This window comes from Platalea leucorodia (genome assembly GCF_965183815.1).
Source record: "Platalea leucorodia genome assembly, chromosome: 3".
Classification (NCBI taxonomy): Eukaryota; Metazoa; Chordata; class Aves; order Pelecaniformes; family Threskiornithidae; genus Platalea; species Platalea leucorodia.
Window position 1 is genome coordinate 15,897,679 of NC_138825.1, and position 27,659 is coordinate 15,925,337.

At 55.1% G+C, this 27,659-nt stretch overlaps 1 protein-coding gene across 3 annotated transcripts; it reads right to left on the minus strand.

Moving 5' to 3' along the window:
• Positions 1–27,319, minus strand: RRBP1 (ribosome binding protein 1). 3 transcript variants are annotated; one of them, XM_082306171.1, is made up of 24 exons: positions 27,233–27,319; positions 19,807–20,508; positions 15,894–16,042; positions 15,540–15,662; positions 14,413–14,565; positions 13,994–14,112; positions 13,037–13,190; positions 11,035–11,173; positions 10,496–10,683; positions 10,270–10,307; positions 8,997–9,087; positions 8,181–8,273; positions 7,722–7,814; positions 7,537–7,617; positions 7,348–7,437; positions 6,818–6,910; positions 5,225–5,296; positions 4,942–5,037; positions 4,417–4,500; positions 3,030–3,122; positions 2,042–2,125; positions 1,446–1,544; positions 793–936; positions 1–509 (listed from the first exon to the last, which is right to left on the minus strand). In XM_082306171.1, the coding sequence occupies exons 2-24, from the start codon at positions 20,486–20,488 to the stop codon at positions 471–473; spliced, it is 2,997 nt and encodes a 998-aa protein (XP_082162297.1). In that variant the 5' UTR covers positions 20,489–20,508; positions 27,233–27,319; the 3' UTR covers positions 1–470. The 3 variants fall into 3 exon arrangements, with proteins under 3 accessions (XP_082162297.1, XP_082162296.1, XP_082162298.1); XM_082306170.1 differs by having other exon boundaries at positions 3,000–3,122; XM_082306172.1 differs by lacking the exon at positions 3,030–3,122.
• Positions 27,320–27,659: the final 340 nt, after the last annotated feature.

The following is a 27,659-nucleotide window of genomic DNA, read 5'->3' on the forward strand; positions in this document are numbered from 1 at the left end:
TACGTGCCAAGAGCCACCCATCAGAGAGGCTTCCTTCCATGGTGGGTCTTACTTTCACACTTCTTTCACTCCAAAAAGAAAAGAAAAGAAAAAAAAAATATATATAATAATAATTGCACCAGTTGATGTACAAACACAGTCTTCCCTTTTCACACATTCGTGGGTTCTGCCGCAACAGGGGGGTGAAGCCCTGGCGCCCGCCCCGACGCAGCCGGAGTGGCTCCCTGGGGAACGAACGGTTGTACAAAACAGTATGAAGATTTTCTTACAAACGTACACCTGCAGTGTTTACTGGTTGGGGTTTTTTTGGGTTTTTTCTATTTTTTTTTTTTTTAAAGTTTCAAAACTAGGTTTTGGGTCACTAATGGCTTGTATCTTTTATCTACAGTAAATTCAGCATATATTTTTATTTTTAGGAATGTGTAAGGCATTTTGGTAAGTTGAACAGTAAGGTCTAGGTCACAGACTCGTCAAACTGAAGTCCCTTCCTTCGAACTGTCCTCTTCCCCCTGGAGAAGGAAAACAGAGGTGGGTTACTCAACTGGGTCTCAACCTTATTTTCATGGTGGCTCCAGCATCAAAGCATTTTGCAGGTGGCCCAGGTCCTCCCTTCTGAGCAGGGAGAACTGTGACCACCACCTCGTGTGGGCCCAGGGCTTCCCAAAAGCCACCCAGACGGTTTCTGGCAGCAGGTGCCACCTTGCCTCCCGTTTTAAACTGCAGCCTGATGCGCGTTTCCCCGCAGCCTCCGACAGTGTCAAGGGGAGGGATGGCTGTGGCCACCACACGTACCGTTTCCTGAAGCTGTTCTTTCAACTTCTTCACCGTTTCTCTCTCTTTGGCCAGTTGGTCCTGGGTAACCTTCAGTAGCTCCTGTAGTTTGGTTGCTGCCTGGCCCAGGTCCTTTGTTAATTTTTTTTCTTTTTCAAGTCTTTCCTACACGGGAATCAAAAGAAGGCATCTACCTGAGTCTCCCTTTGCCATCTGGGGACCTCCCCTCCTCCAAAACACCTCTGGTCACCTTGGGTCTGCCCTGAGCCACCTTGATGGCCACGAGCTGGAGGAGCACCCAGCTCCCTCTTTGCCAGAGATGCCAGGCGTCACCCCACCACCTACAGCTCACTCTGGCTCCCCGTCAAACCCAGGAGATGCCATGGGCTGAGACAACCTCACAGGAGCAGCATGGTTTCCCAATGTGTGAAAAGCCCAGCCTGCGAGAGCGTTTGCTCAGAGCATCATCCTTATCTGGATGAAGGGGCTGTGACTTGCACCCTGCTGTCCTTCAGCCACGCCGGAGCTCGGAGGGAGCTACCTGCAGGGGAACCATCTACCGTGCCCCTCCATCCCCAAGAACGATAAACCACGCCTGCAGTCCCGCTCGGACACAGCTTTTGCTGTCTTGGCTCAGCAATACCAAGCACAAGAGAGGAAGGCAGCCAAATCACCTTGAGATGCTGGGCCTCCTCCGTGTCTGAAGCTGCTGCATTTTCAGCCAGTCTCAGCTTTTCCAGCTCTGCTTGCAAACTGCACGCTGAGCTCTGGGCCTGGAAGGGGGACACATACTCGATCAGCACATGAGCTAAGAGCAGCAGGCACCTCCGCATCCCGCCCCGTACAGCCCCTGGTCCCCGGCGGTCTGCCTCCGGTGAAGAGATAGGTTATACAGCCACTGTCAGACGGTTGGATGCTAAACACAATGCATTGCTTTTGCTGATCCAGCTTCCATCGGGAAGGCGGCATGTCTCACCAGAAGCAGCATGAAACCCAGCTAAAGCCCTTAACCCTCAAGGGAAAGAGCTGGCAAAAAAGATGGGGGGACTCAGGGGTAGGAAATTTGAGGGGCCAGCAATGCCACATGGCTTTAGCACAGCTGCCACAAGTAGTTCTTCAGGGGTGCGAGGGAATGCGGTGATGTCTGAGATGCAGACAGGGATGGGGAAAAACCTTCAAATTAATCCTTGAAATTAATCTTGGGCTTCATTAGCAGCTGACAACCTATAAAGGTTTTACAAACCCTTGTATCCTCCTTGCCCGCACCTACCTCCTCCAGCTCCCGTGCCAGCTTTTGCCGCAGTACTTGCTCCTTCTCCACCAGCGCTTCATTTTGCTCCAGCTGAGTTTTCAACTGTGTTGAGAAAATGGGAAAACACCCAGAAATAAAATTTAAAAAAAAAAAAAAAAAAAGACCCAAGAGAGGAGCTAGCGGGGACATCACCAAGAAAGCAGGGCTACACAGAAGAAACGAAAACTGAAGCTTTCCCCAGGGGACCAAAGGCCAGTAGGTACCGGCATCCCCTCCTCTCCGCACAAAAGCTGGGAGGATGCCGATGGTGAGCCTGGGCCTTGGCTTTGCATTGCCAAATTTTGCCAGCTCCTCAGGCAGCGCCAGCTGGGACTTGGGATGAGAGGCACCCCATAGTGGAGGGTGTGCCTGGCAGGTCCTCGCGCCCGGGAGAAGGCTCTACACTTAACAGGATTAAAGAAGAGAGACAGAGCCTGGCTGGTGGCAGCACCACCACCGGTGAAAGGTGTTAGCCCGAAAGGGAACAGCCGCTGCGAATGCCCTCAGCCTGGCTCCAGCAAGATTTACGAAGCCTCTGTAATCCTAATCCCCACTGGTGGGGAAAGCATCCCGGTGCAGCTCTGTTGAGGTGTCCCCTTCCTCCAAGGAGATCCAAGCCCCAAACCCACTGGGGCATCGCTGGGTGGCAATGTTGGCCCAAGGGCTTGCAGCATCCCCCTGCCTGCCTCCCCCAAAATCCTGCCAGCCTGATGCCATGATGGAGGGCTCCCAAGGGGAACAGCCTGGCAAAAGCCAGCTGGCGACGTGTTCCCAGCAAGAACAGGACGCATGGTTGAAGGGACGGGGGGCTGCCTTCCCCCCAGCACACAGGACGGGAGACGACACAGCCACAACAGCCCTGAGCAAAGCCACATGCAGTTCTCCATGCGGTTATAGACGGTGAGACAGGACAAGGGACACGGTTAAGGGTCAGCACCTCCACAGGCAGCGGTCTCACCACCCTAACCTCGAGGGGTGCAGGCTCGCTTGGGTCAGCTTGTAACCCCACTACTTCTCCATCCTGTACATGGCTCTTCATGTCACTCAGCTGCTGCCTGACCTGGAAGGAGGACCAGCAAGCCTGGCTCAGTTACACATCCCCACACCGCAGCCGTTACAAGACCCACAAGGACCTATAAATAAAGTTTGACGGCTTTTTTGCTTGCACACAAGCTGAAACGTTTGGAAAACCACCTGTTTCTGCTAGACGCAGGATGGTGTTACCTAACCTGGGCAGCTTGAGGCACGACAGCTCCTAGGGGTGCAGAGCACATGCTCGTGCCTGTCTGCTCTCCTCTGATCACTCAGCACCTTGGTTTAAAGCCACTGCTGAGGGTTTGCACTAACACAGTTGAGGTGTTAAATAAGGCAATTGAGGCAGGGTGGCAGGTCCCGTTTTGCCATCGATCACAGCTGGGATGGCTGGGAAGACACCATCCCCCCCAGTTGAAACCCCCCCACTCCATCTACCAGAGCTCCATCCTGCATTGCAGCAGCACCGGCAGTCAAGCTGCAAGCTAACAGCATGCCTTGGCCAGAAGAAAGGGAAGGTCGCTGGATGAACACAAATGTGTTCCACATTTACAACCGCCTGCCAATCTAATGAGATTAAGGCTAATGACGACCTCATGTCACATTCCCTGGAGAGCAAGGGGCTGCATCAGCTCACTGAGCGTGCTGGAGAGTAGTGGCTGCAAGGCTGGGAAGAGTCACGGCACCCAAGGGAAACCACACTCCCGGCTCGCTCTGCTCTGAGCGGCTCTGCAAGCCAGAGGTACAACCGAGGATTTTAAAAACAATCTCCTGAGGATCTTGCAATCAAAGTATGGATTTAAAAACAAAAGTCCTCATGGTTTTGGCAGGTCTGTTAGCTCTCCTGGCCCTATATCCTCTCCCCCACTTACGTGCAGAAAGCTAGCCCCATCCTTCAGCCCCCCGAGTGACCCCTACACACGGGCTGCACAGCCTCAGTCCTCTCATCTGGAGGTGGATGGATGAATGCTTAAGGCACCCAAACCCCTGCCCCAGTGTGGTGTTGGGGTAACCAGTGTGCAGTGGTGGGGCGGCTGGGTTTTTCTGCTACACGCCAGCTTGCACAAGCCTTGCTGCTCTCCCTTCCTTCCCACCCCCATCGTAGGAGACAAGGCAGGCAAATAAAAATCTCCTCCTGGGTCTCAAACATTCCCTCTGAAAAGTCAGATCAGTCTGGTGCCTGGCAGCACCCGTGCGCTGGCTGTGCCTTCCTCCCCTCCCTGAACCCTCAGGGAGGATCCAGCCCCACAGCTGGGTTTGCAAACTGGCCCCAGGCAGAGCAGTGAGGTCCCAGCAGGGCAGCTCCCGGCATCCTCTCTTACCAGGGCCAGCTCCTTGCTCTGCTTCTGTGTTTCTGTCTTCGCTGCCTCCAGCTGCTCCTGGGACTCTGACAAGAGCTGCCTCAACTATCCAGGAGGAACAGAAAGAAAAAAAAAGTCCATTTATGCACTTGGTTTTGGAGCCCTTTGGCCCAAAGTATTTTTACAATGCAGCATCTTCTCAAAGAGGCCATGGCGGCATCACTTGCTAACCTGCCTGCTGATGTCTGCTCAGAGAGACAGCTGTGAGGCAGCTCCATCTCACCTGAGCCACAGAAATCCCACAGGCCACAGAGGAGCAGTGGACAGCATCTCCATACAGATCTCCCTGTCCCGTCACCTTGCCAATGGATCTCCTGACTTTAGCTGTCTACAACCCAGACCGGAGCAAACACCTCCATCCGTTTTCTCCTGCTTTGCAAAGCTGCAGATCCCCGGGGCACTCCCCAAATCCCCAAAACACGGATGGGTGGAGAGTCAGGCTTAGAAGAAAGAAGCGTTTAAGAAGGTAACGGCCGCCACACTTACGACTTCAACTTCTTTTGTGTAGTTTTGGCGTTCGGAGCTGGCTGTCTCCAAGTGATTTTCCAGTTGCGTTTCCAGAAGAGAGGTGTATTCCTTTAGCTGGATTAAAAGGGAGGGAAGCAGGAGGGGGTTGATTTTTGGAGCTCCAACACATCCCAAACATCCCATGGTCCAAGCCTGCCTTCCCCAGGGCAAGTCAGGAGACGGGTCCCGACTCAGCCCAAGCACAGCACGCATCCGTCTGGCACCTGCGCAGGGACCTTCTCCCGTACCCAAAAAACCTTACCTGATCTGTGCTCTGCAGATCTGCTTTCAACTTCTCCACCATGTCTTCAAGGGATTTCAGCTGGAGTTGTGACTAAGCCAGAAAGGATTAGAGAAGGTCAGTGAACGGTGTCTCACGTGGACACTGAGCATCTTTCATTCAACCAAAAACCAGCCAGTGTTTCACTCCCACCTCTCCCACTTCATCCTGTACCTGAGGGCAGAAGGGACCTGACACCAAAGCGGAGCCCCACAGCCTGCTGGGCAGGAGCTCCTCTTCCCAAGGAGGATGAGTCCAACAAGCTCAGGCCATAAATCGTGGAGCAAGGTAACAGCTTTTGCCTGCAGGACTTCAGCTGGCTGCAGTCAGCTTTCAACACCCAAGAAACTGGCACCAGACTCGGTGCAAGTTTCCTACTGAAAGCGCCTTTGGTTTGGAAGCAGCAAAGCAGACTTTCCAATGAGGTGTCATGGGCTTTGCTACTAAGAGAAGCCAAGCTAGCAGAAAAAGCATGGGGTTTGCATTTAAACCTGGACTGATTTTTGAAGAGGACTCCACGGTTGCTGAATTTTTTGGAAAGGAGGAATTCACCTCTTCTCCACAGAGAGGCAGGACTGCTCCGGGACCTGCCCTAGCCACCCGACGTTCATCCCATCACGCACGCCCTGCTGCCAGCACACCACCAGCAGCCACGTCATCCCCGTGCAATCCTACACCAGCCCTCAGCAGCGCTGGCACTGCAGGAGCCAGCACGGGCTGAGAAATCAAAGATCTCTTGTACAAGAACTCCCCCACCTCCCTGCAGCCCCAGTTAACTTCAAAACCTCATGTGATGGATGGGAAGTAGCCAGACCATGGAAAGTAGCTACATCTCAGTTCTGCATTCAAGAAGGAGGAGAGAACTTAAGTCCATTTTGCAGAAAAGGCACGGCCAGCCAAGTTCTCCTAGACTCCAGCAAAGTCACGAGAGCTCACAAAACATGCTCCCACCAAACTCCTGGGCAACAACGGCTCTCTGGCAGCTGCCATCTGGCTTTTTAACTAGGAAGAGCGGTACCCAGAGCTAGACAGACAGCTGGACCCAAAACTATGTGCAGTACGTGGCTTGGACCTCAGCTCCTTTCTGAAGGCTCAACTAACGCCAAGGTCAACCTGGGTTTTGAGAGCAAGCCAAGTTCTTCTGAAAATGGGAGTCCAAGAGCCCTGCACGTGCTCTCCTCCTGTCAAGCCAGCGCCCACCAGGAGGACTCAGCCCCATTTCCAAGCCTTGGAGCTTGGATTACTGAAGTGGTGACGTGGTTTCCCAACTACTATGCCTGAACTGGAGAGCTGCAACCATTCCTCCAGCTCCACCGGCAGGGTCTAGGCACACACCAGGCGGGGAGGTGGGATCCAGGAGGAAGAGAGGCTTAGCTCCTACGTGAGGCGGGCTTCTTGTCTGCTGCTTTGGTGACAGGAGGGGTGGATTTGGGGACAAGAGAAAGTCCCCATGTCTCACAGTTCAAGGTTGGCAGGAACAGTTAGGGTCGCCATCTGATTTATAGCCAACAGCCCCTCTGCTCCTGTAAGCCCAGCTCCACGAGCAACAAACCCAGGCGTGCCCCAAGCACGCACCTTTTGGAGTTCCTCTTCAGATGCCGTCAGCTTCGCTTTCCACACCTGCTCCTCCTCCTCCACGCTCTTCTGCAGGTCTCGCAGCATCCCTTCCTGTTGGCAAAGCCTCAGCTGAACCCACACCTCCTCCAGCCCTCCCAAGCCGAGCATCAGGGCTGGATGCCCTGGCATACCCAACGCCTCTGCGAGGATTTGGGCCAAAGAACGCGTGACAGAATCAGGTGCCCCAGGTGGGGCTAGGGGCTCCCAGTTCCTATGGCTGGCTCAACCACCCTGCTCATCAGAGCCCTTGCTGTGCCACATGCCACCACCAGGAAGGTTTCCAACACAATTAAGCTGAAGAGGAGCTCTAGAAATTTAGGTTTCTCCTATTCCCCTGTCTCACTCAGGCAAACAGTCTTCTACACAGCAGCCCCCCAACATACTGAGGGATGCCCACCATGAGCCCACAGGCAGCCTGGGCTGCCAGAAGACCTCTCAAGAGGTATTTCTAGTGGGAGACCAACACAGCGCAAAGGGCTGCAGCTTACCGTCTCTGCAAGGATAGCTCTATACTGCTCACATTCTGCTTGTAAAGTGCTTTGCGCTTCCTCTGCCTCTCTTAATTTAAGTGCTGAATCCTGAAAAGAGAGGGAAGGGATGGAGAGAGAGGTGAGGAAAATAAAGGAGTGACCTTCAGGAACTCCCTTGCCCCTCCACTTTCCAGCCCCTTCACTTACTGGGGGCTCTGTTGTAATTGTCTGCTGCTTTAGCACATCCATGGTCTTCTCCTTAAACTCTTGTAGCCACGTGTCATAATCCTGGATTTGAAAAAAAAGAGGACAAGGAAGAAAAAGGACACTTAAACGTCTGTCCTTGCCACGCGGCAGAGGCTCTGTGCGGGTTGGAGAAATCCCATGCCCACCTGCTGCGAGGACACGGCGACTCCAGGGAGGGCAGAGAGCAGCGTCTGCTTGGTTCGCGTCTGGAGCACGTCCAGCTGTTGGGCCAGCTCTTCCTGTAAGAGGGACAAACTGGCATGGGATGGAGGTCTTGGGCACCTGCCAGCCAGGCTGCCAGTATCAGTCCTGCTATCTGTGCCTACAGGGGTGAGCTGGCACAGGGAAACCAGCCAAAAGAGAAAACTGCTGCCGCTGAGAACCATGAGAACATCCCTTCCAGTTCACCCATCTTCCTGGTTCCCCGACCATGACCTGTACCAGGGACACAGAGTCCTCAAGACAAATTTTGGAGAAGCTGGCAGGAGGGTTGGGCCAGCACTACTCCTAAGAGGAGGCAGGGAACCCAGGGCAAGCATCTCTGGTGGCTTGGGGGGGCTTCATGTTTCTCTGACAACACCACTAGAGAGAAATGCCGGGCTCACCTTTGCTTTTGTAGCAGCAAGTAGTTTTTCCTCACACGCCTTCTCCACCGTGGTCAAAGCTTCCATTGCTTCCCAGTTCTTCTCGCGAAGGTCCTGCCGAGACCACACACAGAGGGCAATAAGCCACACATCACACCGAAGGCCACCAAGCTGCTTGTTGGCACTGCGGAGGATTTCAAAGCCTCCGCTCAGGAAAACAGGCAGCAGCCCATCGCTTTTGTCAAGGGTCTTCCATCCCACTGCCCATGTGCGCCCCTTTTCCTCCCCATCCTTGCAGTGGCCCAGTGCATCGCATTGCTCAGGCAGTGGCCTTGAGGGAGCAGCGCAGGGCTGGACGGAGGCAGAAGCTCCAGAAGCAGCCCTCAGGACGCTTAGAGCTGCCTGGAGAGGACACAGGCCAAGTGGAGGGCTGCAAGGTTGCCTCCACACAACTGATATCACCTTCTAGTAGAGGGATAAGGAGCAGAAGAGCAATGAGGTTTGAGGGACCCCTGCTCAGGGATTGCCTTGACCCTGCTGGGGTAGGATCTCCCTGGCTTACCAAGTCGTAAACCTCCCAAGAGAACAAGGGACAGAAATCTCTACCCAGGCAGCCCACCGCCTGCTGCAGCCCATCAGCTCAAGCTGCGCAGCTTGCTGGGGGAACTCCTGCTCTCTGGCAGACGAGGCAATGCCTCCAGTGCTCCACGGGGCTGGAAGAGCCTCTGGCCGCACCATGGAGCCAACTACGATGGGTTGTCATTCAAACCCCAGAGATCTGGGTTTTGGAGGAAAGAATTGTGAGCAGCAAAAGCTGAGCCCGGTTCACTCACGTACGTTGTTTTTCATCTTCTGTTGCTCCATCGCCTCTCGCAGCTCTGTGGCTTCCCTTTCCAAGGACGAGAGCTGGTCTGTCTTCTCCTGGAGCCTGGAAGGACAGGATACAGGAGTGAGTCTCAGCATCCACCTCCCTCCTGGGTAGCGAGCTGTTGAGAAGGGGACCACAGCCCTTCCCATCCCTGTCTGCTCCAGGATCTACACACAGCAGGAGGAGGACGGAGTGGGACTAAAAACCACAGCTAAGGCAATGCTGGAGTGGGATCTAGTTTTCTACTGGCTTATCAGCAATAACAAGCAAGCGAGTAGCTGGCTGGCTGTACACCCAGGACAAGAGGAAGAAGTAACTTGATCTAAAGGCCAGAAATTCCGGCTTACACAACTGGGACTGCTCCCAACACAGTCCTGTCCACAGCTCGTTAGGCTGAGATAGCCCACAGCTCTGCATTTTGAAAGCATCATCCTACTATCTTGAGTAACCACAACTCAGGGCTACTGACTAGACGCCTGAGAGCCTGCAGCTTCCCTCCACACCCTCAGATCTACCGTCTGCCCCGAAGGGACCCACAGCTTGAGCAGACCAAGAAAGGTTCAGGTCCTTGACAAGAACCACCCAAGTCTCTTGGGGTCCCAGGACAACTGAACAGCTGCCCTCCTTTAGAGGAATGCTAGATGCTCGCTGGCAGTGGGGGCATCTGAGAAATCCTCCCCCCGTGCAGAGCCTGAGCCTTCTCGGAGGTGCCCAGCACATGGACAAGGGGCAACAGGCACGAGTCGTGACATGGCAAACTCCAATTAAATGCCAGGAAACCTTTCTGCACCAAGGGGGAAGAGGTTGTCAAACACTGGAACGGGGACCCAGAGAGATGATGAATCTCCATCCTTGGAGATACCTGGAAACATCCCCAAAAAGCCTCCTCTGGTTGGCCCAGCTTGGAGCAGGGGCTTGGATCAGAGACATCCCACCCCCAGCACCACCACCAGAACCTTCTATTCTGCAGGACCAGTCAGCCTCCATGTGCCTGCCAGCAATTACAGTCTCACTTCAGAATGGATGGGCTGTTATTTGGGGCCAGCACTGGAGCCAATTAATTCTTTAAACAGCTGTGTTGGCCAGGATTGACCTTGTCTTCCCAGCTTCACAGTCCCCAAGTCTGCCAAACGGAGAGGGCGGGAAGCCCTCACCCGCAGGGCTCAGCGCCCGGGGATGCCTGGGACACATGGACAGCAAGCTGGAGGTGCCGTAGCAGTCTCCATGGGCACCTAGACCCACCTTGACCGCAGCTGCTTCATTTCTGCTTCATTGGCTGCCTGGAAGAGAGAAAGCACTTTCGTTACCTGTCCTAGGCACATGATGCAGGTCAGCCCTTTCTGCGGCATCCCAGAGGGGATCCCAGAGCAAAGATAACACAGGCACCGTGTTAAAACAGTGCAAAAACACCCGCTTGAGCAGTGTAACCCCCTCTCCTCCTCCCACCCCAATTAAACGAGCAGGCGACCTGCAACTCTCTGTCTTTTTCTGCCTCCCTCATCTGGCCTGCTTCCAGCAGAGCTTCGATGGATTTGATCCTCTCCAGGAGCTTCGTATTCTCCGAGCTGGCATCCTGAAGTTTCTCCTTCACATTGCCCAGCTCCAGCAACTTGCTTTTAACCTCTGCTTCAGAGCTCAGCAGCTTGGCCTGCAGTTCTGTTGGAGAAAGGGGTGAGAAACACCGTAAGGCAGGTGCAAACAAATTTGGAGACTCCCCACTCTGCCCTGCCCAAGCAGGACTCTTGGCCAAAGAAGCCTTGGCCACGGATGCTTTCAGAAGGCACAGAAAGGGCAGGCAGGGATGCAGGACAGCACAGGAGAGAGGCACTGGAGTGGCATCCTAGGATAGGACCACAGACCAGTCCCGTGCCTGCTTACACCGACACCAGGCAGCCTAACTCATCCCTGGGTCTACTTGTCCTGCCCCAACCAGCCCCACCAAGCACCCAGCCCTGAAAGCTCCAAGTGTGCCCCACAGCTCTCCCTGCGCTGATCCAAGGTCCTCACCAGCAATGCTCTGCTGCTGTCCTTTGGCTTTTTCTGTGTCTGCTAACAAGCTTTTGTAGCTGGTCTGGGTTTTGCGGAGCTCGTCGCTTACTTCGTCCAGCCTCTTCCGCAGCGTCGCCTCCACCTCCCTTTGGGAAGCCTGCATGGCAGAAAGAGAAGGCTTTCTGCAGTGTGCCAGGCACCCCAGCCAATTTGAAACAAAGCTCTGTGTGTCGCATAATGTTATTTTTAAGCTGTGCTTTGAGGGGTTTAAGTCATCCTTTCCCCATGCTCCCCCTGTGCATGAAGCATCTTGCCTCGCGCTCGCATTTTATCATTTGCCAGCCCTCAAGTGGGAAGCAGACAACACCCGAACGTCTCGGTTCTGGGCCAAGACCACGGCCATCCTCCCCTCCGGAGAGCTAAGCTCTGAAAAAACTCTTAAAGCCCTGGTCCTAATGCACAGCCCCAGCCCAGCAGAGAGAGGTACTGCTGCGGTGCTTAGCAGGACGGAGACACCCAGCCACGTGTTTCCACACACGGAGGAATTTTCTGTGCGGTTTGGGCCAGGGAAGACTTTTTTTTTCCATCTTAGAAAGCAGCGAGGAAGAGGCCTGGCCAAGGCAGGCGCTTCGAGGGGGAAGGCAGAGGAGGAGGACAAGGAGCGTGCTGCAAACCAGCAGCTCTACGAGTACAAGTCGCACCCTTGCGGATGGAGAAGCATTGCTTTGCATGGAGGGGACAGAAGAAGGTAGACCAGCAGCCCCATCTCTGTCTGAGTGATGCTTCCAGAACCACCAAGAAAGCAGGACTTCCCTGGTTTTTGAGGATTTGACCCCATATCCTCAGCTCAGAGCTCCAGGTGTTACTGTGGAGCACATTCTCCCTAGCACCTTAAGCACATCACTGGCTTTAAAGTCTTCCAGTGACTATGATGTATTTAATTACTATTAAGGTGTGCAGCAAGCTGACAGTCCTGGAGAAGTTCTAAAAGCATGCCCAGAAGCTGGTTTTTTGAGCCAGGAAGGCGGCTTCTGCCTTCATACCAGCTGCGTGCCCACATCACCTCCCTTGCTCCTCACCTGCAAAAGCAGCAGGGGCCAAAAACAGCCCACCAAAAGGAGATCTGCATCTTCAGGCACCCGAAAAATTAAGAGCAAGGATATCGAAGGCCCCTCGCTCTAGAAGCACCTCTAGAAAACTATTTTGGCGTGCGCAGATAAAGGTCTCCACCACCAACAACCCCTTCGTAAGGGGGCCAGAGCAATTCGGAGACCACAGCACGTGCAGAAAGGACATATCACATCCCTCACCCTGTCTGCCGCCCCTGCGGGGAAAGAAGTGCAAGGTCCCAGGTCAGGAGTACCTGGGATCAATGCTTCCAGCCCCTGGCTTAGCCGAATCCCAGCAGGAGCACTGCCACCTGCCCAGAAGATGCTCTTCCCTGCGTGAGCACAGCCTGCTCCGCTCCTCCGCCAACAGCATGCTCAGAGGCTCTACCTGGGAGGTGTCCTTTAAACACCCCTAAAAACCCCAAACCCAGCCACACCCTGGTGACAACAAAAAAGCCACAAGCTCTACCTTCTGCACCAAGGAGGGAGAGCAACGGGTTTAAAAACAGCTGAGTCGAGAGAGAGCACCCACGTCAGCGTGAGCACAAGCTGGCGGGGGCCAGTGGGTTTCCTCTCTCGCCTTCGGGTACCACCCAGCAGCGTGCACCATCTAGGCTGCCCCCCCACACCTTCACACCAGGCTCGTGAGCTTCACAGCTGAGCAAGAACAGCTTCAACAAGGGCATCGTGCTCCCTGGGCTTTGCTGGTGATGCTGCACAACGAGTGCATTGCATCTGAAAAACTCATGGAGGGGGGAGTCAATTAAGAGGTCCGCAAGGCAGCTTGCTTTCCAACTGTGGACGCTCATCTCCCTCCAAGCTCTTCCCATGGCCAAGTCCACGGATCCCAGGCAATTTAGCCACCCGCCCCATCTCTGTGAAGGAAGCGGGTTTGCTGGCGCCTGCCTGACCTGCAGCTGCTCGATCTGCTTCTCCGAGGCCGCCGCTTTGATCTCCCAGCTCTTCTTCTGCTGCTCCTCTTGCTGCAGCACCTCCGATTTCTCAGACAGCTCTTTCATCAGCTTGTTGCACTCTTGCCGTAACTTGGCCAGCTCAGCGTTTTGCCTGCACCAACAGAAGCAGGGTTATTTCAGCCCGCAGGCCAGTCAAGCATCTCTGATGTTACCTAGGAGGGAAGACATCCTCCTGTGGGCCTGATACAGGACTCGAAACATCTCAATGGTTGCGTTTGCCTGTTTCTAGGACACGCCTGGTCCTTCGGGGAAGGGGTGGAAAGAGTTGACAAATCACTTTTCAAAAGCCACATTTCAATCACAGGAGACATTCCTTTCTCATGAAGTAGAGGACGCAAGGATCTGTGTTCCCAGACACAAGAGGAAGCACTCTAAGCAGCTGGAGTCTGCTCTGTAATTATTTGACCGCTGTTAATCACCAGCCATTTCAAACTATCTATAAAAAGGAGTGTGAAATTCTTCTACCTAGCTCCTATTTGTTCTGTGTGCACCGGGCAGGTCTCTGTTCTCTGCAGCACCACTCCCATCAAAGAGCCAGCTGCATTTTTTCTGAAGTTTGAGAGTATGAGCTCCCCTAATGGGAAGAAGTGCCACGGCGCCTTCTGGACCCCTCTGCCCGCCCTCCGCTGCCTGCTGGCTCCAGCATCAGCACAGGTGACCCCAAAGCAGAGAGGGCTTCCCCTGCTCTTCCACTTGGGAAGAACATCCTTGTTTCCCCTGCCAGCCCCCCAGAAGCCATTCAGCAAGCCCTTCCTCACTACCTCCTCTACCTCCAGCTAATTGAGGTGTCTGTAGAAGCACCTTCAAGAAAAGGGGTGGCCAAGCCCGATGGATAGCCAACCCCAGGGTTTGCCAGAGGGCAGCCCCAGGCTCTGCCCCTTGCCCCAGCCTTACTTGCTCTCCATCTGGCTGGTGGCCTGGTTGAGGGCGTCCCTCAGGATGGAGTTCTCCTGCTGCAGGCGAGCCAGCTGCGTGTTGGGGCCATTCTCCAGCTGCTCCTGCAGGGTCCGGATCTAGAGGAGCCCAACAGGGGTTAATGCCGCTGCTGGCCCCCTTGCTCTCCCTTTGAAGCCCACTTGATGAGCAAGAGGGACTGGCGACACAAGGGGGTGTCTACTGATGCTGACAGCCCCCAGGGACGTGGCATTCCACCGTGCCTCTTCTCCCTCGAGCACCACGGTGCAGGAGGATTGTGGGGTCTCGCCCCTCCCCAAGGCTCTGGTCCCCTTACACGTCCAAAAGACTATGCATCTGCCACCAAAAGCCACCCAGCAGCCAGAGGAAGAAGCTGCAGAGCACAGCGTGGGGCTCACCTTGCCCTGGAGCTGCTGTGTTTCGCTGACGTGGTCCTGGTAGCTGGCCTGCATGCGTGCCTGCACCGCCGCAATCTCCCGCTCGCGGGTGAGCAGCTGCTCCTTCAGCTTGCCCTCCACAGCCGCTGCCTTGGCCCGCTCGGCTGCCAGTTCCTTCGAGGAGAGAAGTCATCCAGTTAGTCCTCAGCATACGAGTTTCCCCGCTTTAAGGGGATGCGAAACCTCTGCCCTCCTAGCTCAGAAGACTTAAAAGTTCAGCCCTTTCGGAGCCGCCCCCGTGCCCAGCTACGCCATTTAGCACTTACATTTCCTCCTGCATTTTGTTTTGGGCTCTGTGGCCACTGGATGCCACTGTTGTTCCACATTGGGCCAGCTAAGAGAAAGGAGTAAGACAGCCTGGAATTTTATTTCCCCCCCTCAGGATCAATAACATCACATAAAGTTTGGGGCAAAGCGGGAAAATAAAAAAATATAAAATAAAATAAACACCCTCCACCCCCCACTGAGGCAGGGATGCTCTGTTGGCTGGCTGGGCAACACCATGCTGCTGCCCTGGGCAGTCTGCCCAGCCAGGGGCTTAGCGCAGCGCCCGAGCGCATGGGATGGCTTTGCCCTCTCCTCTCCTGCCTGCAGGCAGATGAGACTCGCTGCTGCCGGGTCCTGCCGGCTGCAAGGCAGGAGGTGGAAGTGTGGCACCCAAAAAGAGGTGGAGGCAGAGGGCTGAGTTGGGGATAGAGGGTGTAAATAGGATCAGGCTCCTTAAAAAGGGACAGATCAGCTCCTTCTCAGCTCAGGAGATCCGGGCAGAGACAAGAAGGGATTTATTTTAAAGAGCTGCAATCTCTTACGGGAAGGGCTTTCCCCTGCTTCTCCTGCAGCTGCCAACAGGCACTACCCTGCTGCTCTTTGGGCTGGTGCTTCCCTGGGCTGGATCAGGGCTGGGAGGGGAGTTCAGGCAGGGATCTTCTCCCCTTTCTAGGGAGAAAACAGCAAACGGGTGAAGGACCCAGAGAGCCCCGGGCTTCACCTCCAAGGGGGATGCGATGCAGGGAGCAGGAGGCACACCAGCATGACCTCAAGAAGCAGAGCCCACGCCGGGGATGCCGGGAGGGCCGTGCGGTGCTTACCTTGCTCAGCTCCCGCAGCTTGTTTCTGGCAGCAGCCACATCCTCCTGCTCAGCAATGAGCTGCTTCTCCTTCTCTTCCAGCTGGCGTTTCAGGACAGCAACTGGGTCACCCTTCTGCGTGGCCTGCCAGCGGGGCAGCACATCAGTGGGGACCACCACCTCCGGACCCATCCCCATCACCCCACACACGCAGGATCATGCCCTGTGCTCCAGGGGAAAATTCAGCTCCATTCTCCAGGACTGACCCTCGGAGCCAGCCTGCCTGAAAACACGCCACCTTCCCTCCCCTCCGCGCTTCCCGAGGCTTGGCAGAGCCCCGGCAGCGGGCGGCCACGACGGCGCTGGCAGCCCTACCGTGTGCCAGGTGTCCTGGACAATGCCCGCTTTCTCTGTCAGGATCTCGATGAGCTGCTGGGCCTCCCCCTCACTGAACACCATGCTGCTGACAGTGGACACGAGCGTCTTGTAGGGCAGGTAGAGGGGCCCGTCCGAGTCCGCAGGTGCTAGGGAGGAGAGAGAAGGGATTGGGACCGCTTGAGCTGATGGCAGAGTCGAGTAGCATCATCTCAGTTGGCTTCAACCCCCCAATTGCCATTTCAAACCAGCATCCACCCAGATGTCCACAGTGAAGTTTGATACCTCTCTAACTGAAAGCAATATGAGAAGTGCTGGAGATGACACTCACCACGCACATGTGCTTCTTGAGCCAGCTGTCACCTCTGCCTGGCCCAACTACTGGTCCTACCACCTTGCTACCATCCTCCATCAAACTGAGTGATTCCCAGCAAAGGCTGGGCACGCTTTGCCAACACCAGGGAGCAGAGATGTGTTGGGTATCAGACGCTGGACCACACCACAATACAACCTTGCTGGGGGACATCAGCCCGTGCAGCAGTGCCAGTGATGCGAAGCGCAGCAAGCTCATCTCCCACCTTTCACCAGGCAGGTTTGTTCCAGCTCTTTGCTACGGGAATGACACAACTCCAACCCTTCCTCTACCCCTCTGCTAACCTGGGAAAGCCAAGTAGCATCAGGGACCATAATGCTGTGGTAGGACCACAGTGCACATGGTCACAAGGGACAGAGGGTGGCAGGCGGTGTTTTAGGAGCTCCTGTATAGTATCTATGGCCCAGTGGGCTTATTTTCCTAAAAAATGCCAGAAGAAAAAGCAGTTTGGATTCCAGTAGCTCCAGAGCCTCTAAAGCCATTACCACCAGGGTCTCTTGAATGCAGAGCTCAGAGCCCCCGAGCAGCAAGGTCAGAGAAGAAGGACGAGGAGGTGCTGCAGGCATCGGAGCAGAGATTCCCCTGCAGCCCCTGGAGAGGAGCCCATGCTTGAGCAGGTTCATCCTGAAGGACTGCAGCCCATGGAAGACCCCACACTGGAGCAGGGGAAAGGAGTGAGGAGGAAGGAGCGACAGAGAGGAGCTGTTACGGACTGACCACAGCCGCTCAGGGGGGAGGTATAGGAGTTGGGAGGGCTTAAGTTAAGTTAAGTTGAGCCTGGGAAGAAGGGCAGGGAAGGAAGGTGTTGTTTTAATTTTGTCTCTGTTCCTCATCTTATTGGCAATAAATAAAATTAGTTTTCCTCACATTGAGTCTGTTTTGCCTGTGATAGTAACTGCTAAGTGATTGTCCTGTCTCTATCTTGACCCATGAGCTTCCCCATCTTATTTTCTCCCCCATCCTGTTGAGGAGGGGGTGTGAGAGAGCGGCTGGGTGGGCGTCTGGCAGCTAGCCACAGTCAACCCACAACAGCAACAGAGCGGCAAACCCCAGGAACGCCTAGCAGCTCCAGCACAGGCTGTTCGCTCCTTGCTTCTGGTAGATCCATTTGGGATGGCAGCACTAAGCCCTGGCAGCAGCAGAGTCTGTCTCACCAGCAGCATCCACTTCCCAGCAGTGCAGCCGGGGCAGCTCCACTTTCTTGTGCAACTGGGGCCCAAGAGCTTGGCTCACACTTTACTCATGCTGGCAACAGTGCAGATGCAGGACAACACATCACATCGCCTGGCGCGGTCCCGCTGGGTGGAGGGACCCACCAAGTGAAATTTTGCCCATCTCCTGGCAGCGTTGCACAAGCGAGCCTTGCATAAGGCAGGCACGACGCAAACCCCACCTTGCAAGTGGCAAACGGAGCTGGGGCAGCCTGCCAAGCTGTGGCAAAAGGAAGCCTCTGCTGCTGCTGAGCCCATTTGTGGAGTCGGAAACCTCACACCTCACCGAAGGAAGCAGCGAAACAAGAAGCAGCCATGCGGCAAAGCTGCCATGGGAAAGCACAGCAGGGACAAGGGGTCTGAAGAGCCATTTCTCAAAATCAAGGGGACCTGGGAGACACAGACAGCCCTTGAGTGGAGCCCCACACCCAGGAGGCTGCAGCCCAGATGGGGTACCCATGCGTGTTTCATGGGAGAGCGTGGCTCCTGCTATCACAGATAACGACCCGTGATCCAAGTACACACTAACCACTTGCAAGCAAGTTTTTGTGTGATGCAGGAGGCTAAAAACAAACCACACAAGAAAAAACACCCCAAGCTGCCCTTTTCAGATTTGCCGTCTATTTCAGTGCCGAGCACATGTCTTTGAACACCCATTTTTATCTGCCACAGGATAATCTGTTGCTTCTGCCTTTGAGGAGGAGAGACCACAGCTGCCGAAAGGCTTCCCACAGTACCATGGTCAAACTGCAGCCAGCTTCGTGGTGCAAATACTGCCGAGAGCTTTCCTTTGAAAAATCCCACAGGAGCAGCTAAGACATCACTCTTGGCTTTTAATACATGCAGGATCGGCACTTCATACCCAAAGGAATGGATGTTCAGAGCAGCCAAAAAAACTCCCAACTTAACAAGTGCTAAAAGTTCATCTCCCATCCACATTCCTTCGGCTGTTACAGCTTCGATTTAGGGCCACGTTTTTCAGTGTTAGAGAAGTGCATCCCTGCACGCACATGCCAAACCAGGCACCTCCAGCTTCCCCAACACCATCACTGCAATACCCTCCAGTAGCAGCTGCTCAAACCATTTTAAACCTCATCACTATGTGGAGATGGACTTTAGTAAAATGCTTTCCTCAGAGGAGCAGATAAAAGGGTTTTAACCCAACCTTGGAGACCAGCAGCTGCAAAATGTCCTGCTCAGTAGCAGGCCCTCTTCCAAAACGTGGGTGTGGAAACTGCCAGGTTACACAGCAGGCTAGGTTTGGATGTGCTGGAGAAGGCTAGCAAGTAGGGGTGTCTTTTTGTTTGGTTGTTTTTTTTTTTTTTTTTTAAATAAAGAAAGAAATGAGACCTATGCATACCACACCACATCTTTGAGAACACCTGAGAGATTTCTCCCATATGTCCATATGGGAACACTTCTACAGGTCTGAAAGCATTCACATTTTTAGTGCCTATAATTATCACTTAACCAAAAATAAAACCCAAACTGTTCACGTTGGTGCAATGAGAGGCAAGAATCCAGCTAAAGAGCTGTTTCTCCCCTCCGTACACCTATTTACACCCTGGAGAGTTCAGGACCACCTTCTTTAATCTCTTCCATCTCCAAGTCATTCAAGTGAGGCATGAATGATGACGGACAAGTTTTCCCTTCCCCGTGACATATCCAAAGTCACTTCCCTCTAACTATCCTATGATCAGTCCCCCACAGAACAAAATCCCTTCGATCCTCTCTCCTCCAATAGGCTGGTTTTCACCTCCACTGAAGAAGGAGGAAACTCTAGCAGTGACCCACCTCCCCATACAAGAGTGGCAGAGGTCCTGTGTGCTTTCAATAATCAGGGGTGGAAGGGGAAAACACCTCGACTTGGCTTTCCACCCAGATGTCCAGCACCTTGGCAGGACAGGTACACGTACCCCCATTCATTCTCAGTGTGCAGATCTGCTCAGAGACCCCCAACGCAACAGCAAATCCGAGAGAAACCTGTAACTCTCCAACATCTGTGTGCTGGACCAAGGAGCTAAGCACCAAGCTGGGGTATCCATTGCAGGAGGCAACACATTACAGACTGAAAACAAGTCAACAAACTCTTGACTTCAACTCTACTTCCCCCCAGGGAGAACTACAGTCCAGTACAGGCTTTTTCAACCCACCTTCCCTTTGGCGCACACAGTCCGTCTCACCAGAGACAGCTTTTCTACAGCTGCCCTGTTTCTAACACTGAAGAAGAACAAAGAGATCTCAAAATGGGATAGCTCTGTTTTAACAGCACCAAGATGCCCTGCTAGCTTACTCGATGGGGATATATGTAGTTGGAATTTGGCCTTACCTGGCTCGCTCTTCTTCTTGGATGCAGCCTTTTTCTTGACAGGTCCATCATGCTTCTGCTCCTCATGGGTCGGAAGAGCATCGGTTTTCTTGATGGCGACGGAGCTGATGACCGGAACACTTTGCTGCGCACCAACCGGCGGCACGGCCACAACAGGCACCTCCTTAGGGGTCACCTCCAAGACGGGAGAACTTTTGGGGACACTGACAGGAGGTGAAGCCAACACTGGGCTAGGAGCAGGCTCTACCTTTGCCACCTTCTTCTCCTTCTTCCTCTTCTCCTTAGGTGAGGGAGCAGGTTTCTCCTTTTCCTGGGGGGCCACTGACACCGCTGCAATCGGAGACTCAACAGTTACAGGCTCAGGCACCACAGCAGGCTCAGGAACCACATCCTTGGGAGAGTCCGTCACTTCCTGAGTCAGCTGCTGCTCCGGGATCTTTCCGTTAGGTTTCTCTTCCTTTTTCTTTGCTTTCCCTTTTTTCTCAACAGGTTTCTCTTTCTTCTTTTTCTCTGTTTTCTGCTGCTGGGTCTTCTCAAGCTCTTTGCGTTGCTTGGCCAAGGCTTCCTCATAAGATGTCTCCTTCATGGAGAAGGTGGACACCAGGAAGATCCCAATGGCTGATATCACCATAAAACCTCCAAAGACCATAACACCCAGCGTCTGAGGGTCATACACATCCATCCTGCCTTATTCTTCTGTGCCTGCAAGACACCAGAACAACAGTTAGCGGGGGGGCAAAAAGAGATACAACGGCCTCTCTGAGCAGGGAGTTTCATATGGACATCTGTGTCTCTAGATGGCACCATGCACTGAAAAGACAAACGCTCAAGATTCACACAACTCTGGTGAGGGCAACCTGCCTACATACCCCCAAAGTCTGTGCTCCTCCGCTACGTTGTCTATGCACAGTGGTCCGGTCGTACTGCAGTGACTAATTTCACTGGCTGCAGCAATCTCCAGAAGCACCAAAGAGGGGGAAGAAAAAAACAGGGATACAGAGACACCCATGAGCAACTACCCATTACCTGTCCAATGGGATGGTTTTGCATGACCCTAGGCAATACCTGCAGCCCTGCGGCAGTTAAGAGAGACTGTTTTCAGACTGTTTGGTGCAGGTTGGCCAAGATCTGGGCCCTCCCTGGAGCACCTGGCCTTTTCATTGCACCCAGACGCACATCCAGGTCTAAACTTTGGAATAAAACATCCCCCTGGAAGGAGAAAGCATGCACAAGAGCTTTCCCCAGCTTTGCAGCAGCCCTGGCCTTCTCTCTTTGCCACCTGCACCCTGCAGCACTGCCAGCTTCTGCCCAGCCCGGCGGGGAGGAGGCACGGTGACAGTGTCCCACTGGGTAGCTGCTCCCAGCAATGAGAACCACCCCAGCAATGATGCTACATGCACAGACGCCACACAGAGAACCAAGTCACAACCATTTCCTTGAGACGCGAATATCAATAAAAGTCATGAGTTCAAGCTTAAAACAAAAAAAAAAAAAAAAAAAGCACGGTCATCAATTATCTCATCTCCCCAACAGATGCACACAGGAAGAAGTGAGACTTGCAAAGGGAGCGCTGGATGTGGCACTTCTCTTTCCACCTCTGCTGGCAGGCAAACCAGGCACAGGGTCCTTCCCACCCTCCTCTCCGGCCTCAGTTTCCCCACCTGTAACACATGGAGCAGCAACAGAGACCGTACTGCCTGGTCTGAGGTCTGGCAGGCAGGGTGCAGCCACACACGGAGAAAGCTGCTGCTGTCTCCACTTTTCTTAATTGCTAATTGAACCCTGTCCTTAGTTGCGAAGCCAATCTCTTCTCTGCCATCCCACTCACGTGTTTCTCCCATTGGGGCATCACCTCCACATGGCTCCCAGATGCTGAAGTCAGGCAGTTAATCTGCGAAGGGGCACTTTCCAGGACGTGCCAGGCTGCAGTTTCTCATCATTGTGCCTCAAAACATAATCAGGAAAATGCAGAAAGTCCTCGGCTATCAGAAGTTCCCATGCCCACGCTTAACTGTAAACATTATCAAATTTCCTCTTTAAGAGGTTGTGGGTTGAGGAGGGAGGGAGGGAGGGGCTGGAAGGGGAGGAGGCAAAAATAAGAATAAAACTAAGGAGATCAGCATCTTTTCAAAACCTCAGTGCTCACAGGGAGAGACCTCGGAGCCTTTTCCTTTCTAACAGCTGGAGCAGTGAACTCACAGCCAAATCTGCAGCTCAGAGCTGCTTGTGCAGTGAGGGGGTAACAGCGCAATGAAAAACTCTCCTCCAACACCCGAGCAGGGGGTGCAGAGCTGGAAGGAGCTGCAAAGCGGCCGTCTCCCACCGGAGATACCCACCTGCCCGGCGAAGGATGTTTTAACCAGCAGCCCAGCTCTCCCTGACTGCCTCTCCAAGCACCCCAGGCAAAGCAGGAGAGAGCTGGCAGGCAGGAGGGCTGCCAATGCCAGCTGGAACCAGCCTCCCCTGGCAGGGCCAACTTTCTACCCCAGGGCACCGCTCGAGATCCCAGCTGATACTACAGGCATCACTACTTCACATCCGTCCCAGCCTTTTCGGATTTAAACAGTCTCAGCCCGCTCCATCCCAGCACATCTGGTGCCAAGTCATTCCCTTCTGACTAGGTAGCATCGCTTTGGGATGGTCCCCACCAGGACAGACAGATTATTCCTAACCTGCAGGGTGAAAAGGGCTGGATTTCCTCTCCCTGGCAGTAAATAAAAAGTAGGGCTGGAGAACACATACCCACGACCTTGTGCTGGTTTTAGGGCTACACCAAAGCACCCAGGAGCTGTTTTAGGGGCAGAACAAGGTGACCTGCATTCGTCGCCCAGCAACCCTGACCCATCAGTAAAAATAAACTCTTCCTGACCTCACACCGCCACAGGTTCATATTTAGATAAAAATTTGCTGCTCCAGCTTAGGGCAAAGGCATCAGCGAGTGCTGGCAAATGCACTCCAACCCTACCAGCTGGTACTGCCACCTCCAAAAGCAGCTGGATGGAGCCCACGGAGGATGGGAATGGAGGAAAAAATCCAAACCTCTGCTACAGAGGCATCCGGCATGCAGAGGATGGATGAGAGAGGACGGCGTTATTACGCAGAGACCGGGGCGGGGAGGCGGGTGAGATGGCGGTGCCAGACGTGGCGCCTGTGGTGCCGGAGCCCTCCACCTGCCCCACATCTCACCCCGCACTGCCATCCCCCCCCCGAAAGCCCTGACAGGCAGGGTGTGCGAGCCCCACGCTCCCTCTCCCCCGCAGGCAGCCTCACCCAGCCCCGCTGCAGTAAAAGCTGCCTGTACCTTGCCTCGTCTCAGGCTTTACAGCCAGGGTGAGATAACGATGCAGATTAGCGTTAAAGTCCTTCCTAGCTAAACAAAAAAAAAAAAAAACAACTCCCTCCAAAACGAAACCAACACAAGAGAAAAGCAGCCCAGAGCACTAACCTAGAGGAGCTGTGGACCTGCTGGAAGAGCTGTCGCAGCAGCCGGAGCTCACAAAAGCAGCTGAGATGCTCGCACGGGCCATTCGCAAGCTCCCACGGGTGGACCAGAGAAACCGCGCACTGTTCCCAAGGACAGGCGTGCCAGGAGAAAACGTGAAATGAAGAGTGAGAGACCAACAGGGCAGCAATTACTCCCAGCAGTGCTATCATGGCAAAGGGAAACTTTGGTCCTGTCTCAACACTTGTGCCCCGCAGCCCGCGGTGCGGGCCGGTCCTGGCAGACCCGGCACCGACTCCAAGGAGCAAGTTCTACCAGTTGAGTTCCTCCTGCGGTCGGGCCTTGGCACAGACCAGCCCAACAACTTGTTCAGGGAAGAGCCTATTGCTCCGACAGTGCAAAGACGGTGGCAGGCTGTACGCTACCACGCGCGCTTAAATCAAACCAGGCTGGCTTTGGCATTTGGGGGATAAGGAAAAGTCTTCCTCTGGGAACTTCCTGATGCATAAATGCAAGAAGCAATGTGCCGCAGCGTTAGCATCAGGAGCGAAGCTCTGCTTTGGCATTTCCTGACCTCGCTGCCTTCTCCCTTCCGAGGGCTGAAAGTTTGCTCCTGGATTTGCACAGCAAGATGCAGTCCCCCTCACGAGCGCAGGGGCAGGAGCGTGTGTGCCTTGCCCTTCAGCAGCAAAGCCCTCCATGCTTCCCACCTGCACAAAGCCTTAGCCAGGAGATGGAAAAATAGGGCACCGAAGGTACCACTGCTCGTCTGCTCGCAGATGCCTAGAGGATAGTTTTGCATGTAGAGGTTCAGCTTGACAGCCAGGCTTTGAAGAGGCTTGAAGATGTCAGCATCCTCCCCTCTGTACCTTCTCCTGGTCCCCAGAGGCAAGCCGGAGGATTGGGGCATGGGATTTTCTCCCTATGACGGCATTTTTCTATCTGATCCCAGGCTGCTTTGGGAGAGGGTTGTGTGCCTAAGGGGTGCAGGGACACCACCAGCTATCGGAGTCCATGTTCAAAAAAATCAAGTTCACGTCCGATACTGAGCACGTTTATCTGCATGAAGTTTCTTGAGCAGGATCATCCTCTACTCATCACCCAGCCAAAACAGTGGAAATCAAACACCGCCATATGGAAACTCCTTCCTCAAAATACCTCGTTCAGATAAAGCTTTTCACCACCACCAGAACAGGAACAAGACAGACAACTGGTATTTTACTTGGCCTTCTCATGTAAAGGAGCCAGCTGAAACGCTGTGCTTCAACCCTTCTGTTCCTGTGGCTTTTTCTCATTATCCATCAAACTTCCCAACATCCCAGGTAACAGCCCAGGAGGCCTGACCTCCCTCGCCACCCTGCACGTGCAGCCACCTCTGTTTGCCCTGAGCAAAAGTCCAACTTGCCGTAAGGAAGCAAAACCAGTAAAGCATGCAGCCTTGCTGGGTTTTCAGCACCGACCAATTTCCAGGACTAACCAACCCACAGATAAGCAGCACGACGGCACTGCGGCCACCCTCGGTGCCTTGCGGTTGCATTTGCCAGAGACAGCTCAGAGTCAAAAACCATGCTAGAGCCTTCCCACCTGTCCAGGCTTTCCTCCCCTGTGCAACTGCTTCCACAAAATCCACGGGAATTCGACAGCTTTGCAACTCAGCCCTCCGCCGACCCTGGCTTAAACCAGCCAGGTCAAGCGTCAGGCGGGCAGGAGCAAAGGAAGAGACAGGTTGTGCAAGAGTTACAGAAACCTTATTTCTTTACGCAGCCGAAGGAAAATCTATCTGTTAGCTCCCCCTGGTCTAGATAGGTGCTGCAGGTGGGAAAAGATGCTCTTTGCAACCGTTCCCCCTGCAATTCAAGGCTGGCATTTTGCCATGGTGTCAAGGTGGCATCTCAGGTTAGAGCAATGTAGAAGAGATGATGGGGTGTTGGAGGGCAGAGAAAGAGAGAACTGGGTTGGTGCAGTTGGGCTCTGCACATCCCACAGCAACACCTGCCTGCAAAGCACCTGCAGCTCCCTTTCCTCTACAGCATCTCCCAGAAGGTTAAAAAAAAAAAAACAAAACAAAAAACAAATAAAAAGCTCTCCCCTCCCTAAACATGCACACACAAGTCGGTCGAAGCTCACTGACCGAACACACAAGTTTGCAGGCTGAGATTTCAGCTTCCTCCAAAGACCAAAATTATCTCCTGGACCATCACAGCAAGAAGCAGGCAGCACCTAAGGGACCGGCTGCTGTTTCAGGAGGGCACTGTCTGGCCTCTGGTTCAAAGAAAAAAGGTTTCGTCTCCTTCCCTGCCCCTGGTGTCCAGCTTCCCTCGCCAAAAGGTGGCACAAGGGCAGAGACATAACCGGGGACAGTGTTGCTCCAGCACAAGGGAACGAGAGGGCAAGGGAGAGGGAACTGGGAGGCCTGATCCTGCCGACAGCAGGGCAGCCCGGCAGCGGGAGAAGGCGGTAGCACTGCCAGCAGATAAAAGACAATCACCAGATACTTCTCCTGGAGTTTCTCTCTCCACCCTGTTGCGATAGAGAGAGACAAAAATTAAAAACAATGAGAAAAGCCCATGTGCTGCGAGCGGGTCCTGCCCACGTCCCCAGCAGCCTCTGTTTAAATACATTTTCTGCGTAAGTGACTGTGCATTTCCAGCCTCCCGGCAGCATGTGTTACTCTACACAGCAACTCCAGAACAGCCGCCGCGCCGATCGTCAACAATTATAGCTCGACTTAATTGAACGTGTCTTAGCGCTCCATTAGCTCTTGCAGCGCAGCAGCAGCAGCCGCGGCCCTTGGCAGTGCTGCCAGCTCCCTTCCCTAAGCCTTGGGGTGGAAAAAAAAAAGGCAGAAAAAACATATATATACACAAGGAGAGCGTAATAGCACCATAACACAGCTGCAGCTTGACTAATCTCTGCGGCGGCTATTACAAATTTTCTCTCCCCTCCCCGGCCCGAAGCGGCGTTTCGCCGCTGGCCCTCGTCAGCTTTTCCTTGGGGTTCACATCCCAGGTAGCGCCCGCCTCGCCCGCCTCCTTCCAGCCGCTTCCCAGCGATGCGGGCGAGGGGAGGCCGCTGCCATCGCTTCTGCGAGGAGGAAAGCTGACCTTTCGGGCGGGGAGGCTCATCCGTCGCGCCCGGCCACGTGTGCAGGCGCACGCTTCTCCCCGCTGGACCGTGTCCCCGGCGGGGCGAGGAGCGGGGCGGCCCGCCGGAAAACCCACGGGAAAGTTGGCGACATCCAGCTTGGAAAGACCTCAGGGTGTGTGTGGGGGGTCTCTGCTTATGGGGTCATCGCCTCTCTCCGAAGGCTTTGGGCATCGCCGGACCCCGCGCTGCCGGGGGTCTCCAAGGGCTGGGAGGGATTTTTTTTTTTGCGGGGGGTGGGTTTAGTTAAGAGGGGGAAAAAAAAAAAAAGTAAGGCACAACCGCCTGAGAGCTGTGACCTTTTGTAACCGCGCTTAATCAGATTAATGAATTTCATCAGGCCGGCGCTCGGGCGGGGGAATGGGTTTGAGCGCCGCGGGGCGGGCGGCGATGCCCGGGGGGCGGCGGGCGGCGATGCCCGGGGCCGGGGGGGCCGGGGGGCGGCGGGGCCCTGCCCTCCCCTCCCTCCCCTGCCTCCCCTCGCCGGCCGGCCCCGCACGCCGCCATTCCGCACCGCCCCGGCCGCGCCGCGGGCCATTCATCCGCCTCGCCCCCCCCCCCCCCCCCCGGCAAAACGTGGCCAGACCCCAAACGCTGGATCCCATCCCCCCCCCCTCCCCGGTTCCAGGCGGGACACTCTTCTTCCACGCGTGGGAGCGGCGGGGCCAGGCGGCGGGGACGCGTGTGCGTGTCCCCACCCCGCTCCACGTCTGCTGACAGCCCGGGGGCGGGGGGGGGGGGGGAGCGGGGGGGTCCCCCTCGCAGCGTGGGGGTCCCACGGGGGACGCCCCCCCGCGTGGAAGTGGAAAGGGAGGGTGACCGCCGCCGGCGCCTACCCACCCGTGCCGGGTCGCGGTCCCTCCTCGCCGCCGCGGCCGTGTGGAGTCGTGGCACTTTTCCGCCGCTGTCTCGCCGGGCTCGGCCGCCCCGTCCCGCCCCGTCCCGTCCCGCCCCGCCCCGCCGCTCCGCGCCGCGCCGCGGGGCCCACTCAGCGCCACGGGGCGGGACGGGACGGGACGCACCGCCCCGGCACTGTGGGGCATGTAGTCCCCGCGGCACCCCCGCGGGTGGGGGTCCCGCGTCCCTGCCCACCGCCGCCGAGCGGGAGCGGGCGCTTGGGCGGAGGGAGAGCGGCCAGCCGCCAGCCGGGGAGGCGGGCGGGAGCCCGGCACCGGGCGCCCCGGGCTGGGGAGAGCTCGCAGACCTTTGCCCCGGCGGTGCTGGGGGGTTGAGCGGCCAGGGGTGGGCCTGTGCCGGCCGTGGCTGC

Coding starts and splice junctions, on each gene's coding strand:
- RRBP1 (XM_082306170.1), bottom strand. CDS start 20,488: ATGGATGTGTATGACCCTCAGACGCTGGGTGTTATGGTCTTTGGAGGT. Junction 10,684..11,034: donor ACAGCAGCAGAGCATTGCTG/GTGAGGACCTTG, acceptor TTTCTCCAACAG/AACTGCAGGCCAAGCTGCTG. Junction 3,123..4,416: donor AGAGCAAGGAGCTGGCCCTG/GTAAGAGAGGAT, acceptor TCCTCCTTCCAG/GTCAGGCAGCAGCTGAGTGA.